Source organism: Sinocyclocheilus rhinocerous, unplaced genomic scaffold (assembly GCF_001515625.1).
Source record: "Sinocyclocheilus rhinocerous isolate Xijiao unplaced genomic scaffold, SAMN03320098_v1.1 scaffold186, whole genome shotgun sequence".
NCBI lineage: Eukaryota > Metazoa > Chordata > Actinopteri > Cypriniformes > Cyprinidae > Sinocyclocheilus > Sinocyclocheilus rhinocerous.
The window spans coordinates 373,294-383,087 of record NW_015662005.1 but is presented as its reverse complement, the minus strand read 5'-3'; the positions used below and the strand labels follow the sequence as shown (position 1 = coordinate 383,087).

The following is a 9,794-nucleotide window of genomic DNA, read 5'->3' as shown; positions in this document are numbered from 1 at the left end:
TAAAAGCTCCCAGACTGGCCCTTGGTGGAGTTGGGGCCCCTTTGTTGGGGTGGCAACACTTTGACAGTTGATGATGAAATCAGGAAGTGTTCTAGATGAGCAGTTTAGTGGCTCTTTTGTCTGTGTGTGTAGTTGTGTGTGTGTGTTCCATGTCAGAGTTGTGTGTGGGTAGTGAGATGTCCTGGGCAGATGGCTACTGTCCCTCTGGGCGATCTACTAGAGACCCAGTGGAACAGAGTGATTCTGTACCATCTGGACCACACAGCACACAGGAGAGACCAAAAGCAGCAATGTCACTGACAAGGGCTTCGTATTTACAACGGTCTCCAGGCGTAGTACAAATATATTTCTGTCATGACAACTCTCAGAGGGATTGGCATGGTAATGTACATGACAATGTTAATGTATTTGGTCTTGGCGGAATAGATCTGCTACGCTGCTGCTACTGAGCAAGTACCGAGACTTGCTACTGCCAATACATCCACAACATGCTGCTGTGAGCATGTAAGAAATATTGCTGCTGCAAATATAACATACATGAAATAACCCCCATATAGCATGCATGAATCACCTCCTAGCAGATCTATGGTGGAGCTGGGGAAGGTGGAGGGTTTCTGAAGCAAGCTGCAACTGCTACAGCAAGCACTAGTCATATATTTGAATGTTGAGCAGCGAGCTCATTGGCTACCATGTCATTAGGTCCGATTGAGTTAGACCTACCAGACTGCGCAATCTAGAGTTTCATGCCAGAACTCTGTATTGCAATGGGAAGAAACATTCATATTCAGACCTCGTAGATCTTTTTAATGAACCACATTGCATAATGTCATCAACATCATGTTCTCCGACTCATAGAAACACGAAGGATGCGAAATGTAGGAAGGAAAATGGCATAATATATAAGACTCGAATATCTCAAATTAAGTTTATTTTTCTTACACCACTGGCAAATAGTTTTTCCCTTGTTTTATGCATAAATCTAACAACACTACTGTTTGAAAGTTTGTTGTTTTTGAAATAAATAATAGTTTATTCCTGTGATGATAAAGCTGGCATTTCAGCAATCATTACTCCAGACTTCAGTGTCACGTGCTCCTTCAGAAATCATTCACATATGCTAATTTGATGCTCAAGAAATATTTCTTATTATCATCAATGTTAAAAACAATAGTGCCGCTTGATATTTTTTGTTCAGGATTCAATGAATAGAAAGTTCAAAAAGCAGCATTTTTATAAAACTTTTGTAACATTATAAATGTCTTACTGTCAATTTTATGCGTCCTTGATATTAATTCTTTACAAAAGCTTAAACCTTTGAGCAGTAGTGCATATTTAGTCAAGTTTACACATAAAACAAGAAAAAGCCATTTGCCAAAAGGCTAACATTATTTTACACAACTTAAATTGATCAAAGTAAATTGATCTTGTTTTTAGAATGTTTAGATCTTACATATTGTTTTATCAATTTGCTTTTTACATTTCAAACAATTCCTGATGGACCAAGTCAAATAAATGGATCACATTATAGGTTATGAGAGATAAGATGCTCTGATAAGTTTCCTCTTTCTCATGAAGTGTAGCTTTCAATGTTGCTAAAGCTTCTCATTCCAGTGAATGTGTTTATTCAGGTTCACATCACACTCTGGGCTCCAGACAGGACTGTGTCGGTAAATGCGGGTGACGGTTATCTAATTAGACACACCCTTTTTCTTCATTCATTCATCTTCAGCTCAGCATCATCTCTCTATCTCTCTTCCTCCGAGCAAACCAGGACGGATCGATAGAGCTTCTCGCTTCCATTAGTCTCCATGCAGGTTAATGCTGCATTAAAACATGCGCATCGTATCGCGGCTGCTTCTTTTTTTTGGATGGGGGAACTTCCTCTGTCGCTGGCTATCATTCTTTTATCAGTATCCATTCATCATAGTTCATGAAGAATTCATCCTCATCATGGTCATCTCTGCAAATGAAATGAAGGGTGTGCGCGTGCATTCGGTTTCACTGTCAGTTCTCCCCGTTTCTTTTACCGTCTCTTCTTACATGTTTTATTTTCCCCAGCATCACGTCTCTGCAATCTCCTCCTACTTCCTTTCGCTCTCCTGCAACCTCATTTCTGCCTCTCCTTTCTAGAGCCCTACATCCTTCATTTACTTTAAAACAGACACTCTCCTCATTCTAAAGCTCCATCCTCTAATCCTGTTAGAAGGATGGGCTTTGATCTCCTGTGAGTGATCATGTTTCTGGTGTGAAGAGAGAGAGTGGAAGTGAGAAAGAGTGCCACACTGATTAAAGAGGAATATGCATCGGTGTTGACGTTCCTTCACTACCTGCATCTGAAGTGACTACACTATTGGGACAGAGAAGTTACGATCATTTAATGCAGGCTATAAATCAAAGCCAGAGCTGCTTGGGAAGCACTGAGGAATACAATAAAAAATGTGATCGAAAAACTGTAACTCACAATTATAAGCGATATAAAATACTTGATGTTGCATTTGTGACCAAAATTATCACACTGGGATGGGAAACCGTGCTTTCTAATAGTTGTTTGAAATATGTGTATTAATATTACAATATAATGATTATATATAGTGATCATTTAATGATGTAAGACATTCAAGCAGACATTATAAAAGCATTAGCATTCCTTCAGTGAATATAGGTTGTTGTATACAATACACAGACTAATATGAATCCATCATGTGTCCAGCTTAAATTGATTTAATTCTTGCCTTACACGGCTCAGTGTTCTGTGAAACCTACAAATGAATTCTTGCGGTAAATGTCTGTATGGAATAAAGTAAGCCTTAAGATGCAGCAGCTTATGTGTTCGCTTGTGCTCATTAGAGTGAAGATGGGAGAAATCCAAGTCAGACAGCCAGGAGGTTGTTTAATACAAGAAACACACCAACTATTACTGCCGTTAGATATTTCTTTTTTATTTAGGCACCAATAATCAATAACGCAGAGACGATGCTCTCTCACGTACAAATGCTATTCAGGGCTTAGTTTAGCTAAAGCCACAAACAGACAAGTTTAACTATCACAGTGGCAGGGAACTCTTCAGGACTGGAAATGCTACCAGACACTTCTGTCATGAACCACAAAGAATGTGTCAAGTGAAACCGATTCGAATGTTTTCAAATGTCAATCATTAAACAATCAATCACTTCAAATATAATAAGACCACATTTTAAACAAAACATTTCTTTTCATTCTCTTTTTGAGTCAGGAGCAATCCATCAAAGACACGTTCTACAACGAAGACACTTAAGGGGTAATTTCAACAAGACAAGCAGCATTTGTCTAATGACTGTTAAGATCAACATTATTGACTTTAGGTTATCTAGAATATGAATTCAACTGTGAAAGACAAACTGAAATGGTGCTTTGGGATTTGCTGTTCGCTTTGTGCCAAGAAAGTAATGTTAGTGAACTTTATCAGTTCACTTTACACAGCACTCGTTCAAGTAGATGACTGTTTACAGAACCAACACCAGTCAAAAGTTTGAACACACTTATTCTTTATCATTACTAATGTCCATAATACCATAGTAGTCAACTATGAAATAACACAAACACACTACCAGACTTTCAAGTTGTCCCGAACACAACAAACTGTTTTAAAATCGGCTAAAAATATCAAATATTTGATATACTCCAACTGGACGGAATCATTGTCTGAAGCTAAAAAAAAAAAAAAATGCACCCATTATACACTGTGATTTTCTAAAAATTTGTCAACTTCGACCAGCCAAAATCGGCAGACTGGCTATAACTTTCGGAAACTAAAGTAGACTCTTCCAGACTGCAAAACGGACTAAAATCATGTAGTGTATAGTAGCCTAGATTGCACACTCTGGGCAATCTCTCAACAAAGTAATGAAGAATCCACCTGGGACGTTTTTTTAAACAGTACTGAAGGAGATGCCATGTGTACTGGGCACTTGTTAGCTGCTTTCTTTACTATTCGGTCCCATCATCCATTTTTTGCATTTTAATGAAGTTTTGTAAAAAAAAAAATAAAAATAAAAATAAAAAAGTACACATAGGTGTCATTTATGTACTGTCTAAAAAATGTGTTTTAACATTAACCATTTTAAGCATAGCTTAATTATCAGCCAAAAATGCTGTCAGGTGTGCTCATACCTTTGACTGGTAATGTAGCTGAAGCTGCAGGTTTGCTTAAGACATTTAAGACACTGTAACGGGTAAATATATTTCATTGTTAATTTCTTAAAACAAAACAGCAGGGGGAGTCTTTGTGTAAATATATATTCTCAATTTATATTTCTATATATTTGTAATCTATCTATACAAGTATACATATATAACAATTAGGAGTTTTTTTTTTTTTTAACATTCCTTTACCCTGACAATTTTTTCATGAACAGAAATATGTTTGAATAGACTAATAATATAAATAAATCACCACACATTTCACCATGATTTTTTTTTTTTTTTTTTTTTTTAAATATATAGCATTTCCATCCAAAAATACAACATAGAATACTTTTGAAACATTCATACTAAATTTAACAGTTAAAGATTGGCCAAATTGAGCTATTTTAGGGATATTTTAAATCCTTATTAGTGGACCTGCATGTCTTAGACTGAAGTCAGCAGAGGTTTTCTGGCAGTACTTATTTTAGTTGTGAAATGAGGACTGAAACTGTATGATTATGTATATGTGTTTGTGGAATGTCACTGATAATGTGTTACTTTGAATGTTCTTTGACATGTTATTTCAAGCATGCTAATCATGCCCCATTTGTATTCAGACTATAGCAAATTTTCAATTTGTCTGAGAGGTAACGTGTTTTTGATGAGCCTTTGTTAGTCTGTTTCACTCAACTGAAGCGGTTACTAAACACACTATGTGTCCACGAACCTTGAAAATGATGATTATCATCCTTAGGTCTTCCATTCACTGGCAGTTATATTACATCTGCACCTGGGCCATAGTAATGTTTATTGAATTTATGGTTTGTGAATTTTATTATTTTCTTATGCTTTTATGCATTAAACACATTAAAACGTTAAAGAAAAAAACAAACATAAAACATTGAAGCATTTCAAAACAACATTTGTTATATTAAAAAAACAGTGCAAAACAAAACAACATAAAAAGTTTATTATTAGTTTTTTTTTTTGCATTAACGTCACTGCATCCTGCATGAACCACACAGTCGACACATGGAGCAAATAATAAATTACCCATTTGCAGTTAATTTGGCCCATCAGTAAGCTTGCTCTCCCCTTTGAAGTCCAGGACATCCCATAAAAGGGTGGGATTTTCACAGTTGTGCTGTGCCCTCCAATGCTCAATAACGTCCTGTTTCTTATTAAACACCTTACTGCAAAGGATGCAGTTAAAGTGAGACCCCACCCTCAGGGATATACCTTTATTGAGGCCCCTTAATATGTGGCCCTCCTTACCTATCATCATCTCCTCTTCTTCCTCCTCTTCTTGACTCTCTCTAGCTTCTTGATGGTGAGAATGGAGGTGGCGTTTGAGCTTGGAAAAGGAGAAGAACTCCTCGTCGCAGTGCACTAGGTTGCGTTTCTCATTGAGCTGCCTCCAGTAATGTGCTGCATGTTTGACCAGTTCATCCTCTGCTTCACGGCCCCCACGCATGGCCCCATCCCTCAGTTGCACCTGGACCTCCTCTCCGTGCACGTACAACAAATGCAGCTTCATGTCAGCAAAGGTAGGGGTGATGGCCTGGCAGCGCCCACACTTAATTTGTAGCTCGACTGGGTCAACATGTTGTTCTGAGGCCTGTTCATCAGCTTCTGAAGACCTGCAAGACAAGGAACATCTATGTCAAGAACAAGGCAGCTTTAGGCAGAGTCATCGCTCAATGTTTGTTACTTACTCTTCTACAGACATATTTTCTTCATGTTGACTGATGGACGGTTCAACGGTGAGTATTACCCGGTGCACCTCTCTCAAGTGGCTAAAGTAGACACCCACATAGCCAAATGACTTCTCACAGAATTCACAGCAAAGGCTCTTCCTGGGCCTGCTTTCCGCATGGTGCAGTTTCATATGAGTGCTAAGACTGCCTGAGTGAGCGTAGGCCTTCCTGCATACCGGGCAGACATAAGGCCGCAGGTTACTGTGGCTGTTCATGTGGCTCTGCAAGTGATGCTTAAATTGGAAACACCTGTTGCAGGTAGGACATCGATGCAGAGGACGACTTCCTGTGTAAATCACTCCTCCACCACCTTTACATTCTACCACAGGCTGCTGCTCAGTAGCTTGCGAAGACTGTGGAGCACTCGATTGTTTTCCTGATATCTGCTGTCCTAATAAGAGCTGCTCCTGATCAAGGTTCTCTGATGTTGAAGAGGAAGGAAGTGGAACAAGTTGTGGAATAGTGGTTTCCATTACCAGTACTGGCTTGGGACGAATACTCCGATACTTTTTGGATATATCCAACAACTTCGCTTGAGAGGCAGAATTCGACACACCAACTGGAGGTTTATCAGGCACCCTCCTTCTGAAAAACGACAAGGATCTCTTCTTTCGAGCCTCGAAGGCTAGAATATCCTCCATGGTTTTCCTCTTCCTCCCCCGTTTCTTGCCTGGAGGTTTCTTGATTTGGGTGTTGCTGTGGTCTTGGCTTAGGCTTTCACTTTTAACTTTGCTGTCCGTGGACGTGATTTTGTTGTCTGGAGGGCTTTTCAGGCTGCTTTTGGCTCCACTCACAGTCTGCTTGTCTGAGAATGGGGTGCTGGCAAGGCTGGTTGGTGCCAGGAGGGAGTTCTTCACCTTGGCATAGGGCAAGATGGGCAGCTTGCCCTTGGGTGGAGATGGAATGATCTGAACAGCTTTGCTAAAGACAGTGGGTGAGAGGACTGTGATGGCACTGCCAGCCGAGGCTTGACCCTCTATTTGGGGTTTAACTGGGGAGATTTTCTTGACAGGGGCAGCAAGGGAGGTTCCAGAAGGATAGTGCTGGCTTTTGAGTGGACTGGCATCGCTTTTTTGCTCCACTTTTCGATCTGTCTGTGAACCTGGGAGCAAGGGTGCAACATTGATTTCAGACGAAGTAGGAGCATCAATCAAAACAAGCTGCTCAGATCCTGGGTCTGAACTCTGGTCTGATTTCATAGCAGATGATTGAGCTTGTATGGTTGCAGAAACCTTGGCTGGACTCAGCATCTTGCTACTGCCTTTTTCTGGAGCGCTCTTGCTTCTCACCGGTTGATATCTAGGAATAGGCAGCTTAAGGTTCTTCTGGATTGGCTGTTGCTGTTGTGTCTGAGGTAAGGCCACCAATGAGAAGGTCCCCTCTTGTCCAGCAACCTGCATGAGTGCATAGTTCTGGGCAGGGACAAGGATGGATTTGGGGCTGACAGCTGCGGATGCTTCTGGAAGGGCTGTGGGAGGCTGGCAGGATAGAACTGCAGATGATGGAACCACTACTGGGGCTTTGGGGGCAATGCTGCGAAACTGGAGACCCTTCATTTGGGAGTGGGGACGTGCATCACCTGTCAAAACAAGATAACTCCTAAGAAAAAGTGAACTGAAAAAAAAAAGAGAGGGTCTAACTAATTTTTCATTCTTTCTTACACACTCGCACACCAATTTACCCTGGGGCAAAGAGTTTGAGCCCTCTTTGATTCGAGCTCAGTGTACTGCTCTTGTTCATGCTGCAGCTCACTAAGTCTTATATCTCCTCATGCTTCCTAATGCACACTTACAAACAGAGACAGACACACACACACACACTTGCAGAAGGAATAAACCGCCTTTAAAGCATAACAGCTGCCTAGCAGTAGAATCGTTATTACATGAACAAGAATAACAGTTAAACAACCATACTCAAAACACGTCATGACTGTCCACACAACCTTGTGGCCTTCTGCCTCACAACTGCAGATATAAAAAATAAATATGCTCAGCAATGATAAAAAAAAAAGTACACTTACATTTATTCATTTGGCAGACACATTCATCCATAGTGGCATTTATCAGTTTGCGTTTTCTTTTGGAATCAAACCAAAGACATTGTCACTGCTAGTGTCAAGCTTTACCAGTTAAGCAACAGGAACAAAAGAAGACATACTACATAGTTCTCTATAACTTTTTGACAAAAGAGAGATGGTACAATGTTTGATTGATTAGAATTTAGTATTTAGTAGCAAGTAAAACTAAGTTGACATTATTCGGGGAAAAAAAATTGTAAAGTGTAGCTATAAAGATTGCAGATGAAGATGGAAAAAAAAAAAAAAATATGTCAGCACCCAGTTTTCAGTCTGTAAGCACAACGCAATCCCATAAATTAGGCTGCTATAGAATTAATTAGGTTAAAAACAGAAACATCATAAAGAGTTGGGCATTTATCAGGCCTAGGGAAGAGGACTATATTGCAGATGAAGATGGAAAAAAAAAAAAAAAAAATGATGTTTCAGCACCCAGTTTTCAGTCTGTAAGCACAACGCAATCCCATAAATTAGGCTGCTATAGAATTAATTAGGTTAAAAACAGAAACATCATAAAGAGTTGGGCATTTATCAGGCCTAAAAGGGGAAGATGAGAACAGTTGAACAGGAGGAGAGTACTCTATATTAGGTGCAAGAAATGGGGACTTATTTTTAGCCACAGTGTCATGAAGAAAAATAAGAGCATCACGGACCAATTAGCAGCATGAAAGGTGAGGAGTTCAAAGGTGAGATCTGGTGTTTATGTTAGAAGGGTTACGCTCCGGCCACTACGTATATCTATGCGTACGTCTGTTTTTTGTTGTGAATACCAGAATGCGTTTGTGAGAATGAATTTAGTGTGCAAATGTGTGTTTACACCTCACCCATGCGTAAAGGAATGCAGGCCAGATGTTGGTCAATAGGTCATGGGGACTTACCTAATAGCCTAACAAAATTGTTATCTAATTTTATAGGTTTATTCTAAGTGATTATAGGGAGGGACAGGTACCTAAGTACTTGGAAATGACTTTAAAAGTACATTTCTTTTTCAAACATTTCACAGTGATCTAAATTCAGTGACAGTTACACACAAACATATCAAAAATGGGGGTCATTTTTTTCATTTTGTGACTGGTTACATTTTTGGTAGTTCCTTGTAGTTTGATTCATCAGAAAACAATTAGTGGCAATTAAGTGTCAAGATTTCAGGATGTTTACATACAGTAGAATGCATTCTTCCTCTTAATGGATATAATGAGATAAATGGAACAGAATGTGTTTTTAACTCTTATTAAGCATTAAAATGTCTGTATGACGTATACAAAAATTAGATTTATCTAATTGAATACTACTAAAGCAGACAAAATCTTGGTGACTACAAAAGCGATTATTATTTGACTTTAAAAGATGAGCTTCATAAGACTGCATATTATTATCTCTATACTCACTCTGTGTGTGTGATTTCAGAGGGCTGGAACGGTGCTCTTGGGTTTTCATGTCTGCCACACTGTCACTGAAGATCCTAAACAAAAAAACAAATACAGAGAACAGAACTGAACCTCCACTGTGTAATTAACACAATAGATGCTTTAAATTACAGTGTTTAGAGGTGTCTGCCTGCGTTCAAACGATGTCTTCTCCCCCCTCTCTCTCTCTCTTACTATCTCGATCAAAACCAGAGGACATTCCAGATGTCACACAGGCTCAGATTAGAGTCAAGGCAAAGGCAGAAAAACAACAGGAGGGGAAGGATAGAAAGGGAGTGAAAGACTGTTAACCGAGGAGGAGGGGACACTGAATGAGCCAGGTGAGATGGGAACCAACCCTAGTGTGTGTGTGTGTGTGGTAGTGGGATGAGG

At 39.5% G+C, this 9,794-nt stretch overlaps 1 protein-coding gene across 7 annotated transcripts in view; it reads right to left on the bottom strand.

The window, feature by feature from the left end:
• Positions 1 to 5,111: 5,111 nt before the first annotated feature.
• The window catches only part of LOC107727313 (zinc finger protein 438-like), a 50,968-nt gene continuing 46,285 nt past the window's right edge, over positions 5,112 to 9,794 (bottom strand). For 2 of the 7 annotated variants that reach the window (XM_016537148.1, XM_016537149.1), the window contains 3 exons: positions 9,384 to 9,457; positions 5,880 to 7,500; positions 5,113 to 5,804 (listed from right to left, as the gene is read on the bottom strand). In XM_016537148.1, the coding sequence (XP_016392634.1) occupies positions 5,228 to 5,804; positions 5,880 to 7,500; positions 9,384 to 9,432 (2,247 nt within the window). In that variant the 5' untranslated portion in view covers positions 9,433 to 9,457 and the 3' untranslated portion in view covers positions 5,113 to 5,227. Of the gene's footprint in view, positions 5,805 to 5,879; positions 7,501 to 7,602; positions 7,718 to 7,941; positions 7,998 to 9,383; positions 9,462 to 9,794 lie in introns of those variants that run through there. The other 5 variants (XM_016537154.1, XM_016537150.1, XM_016537152.1 and 2 more) reach the window with 5 other exon arrangements.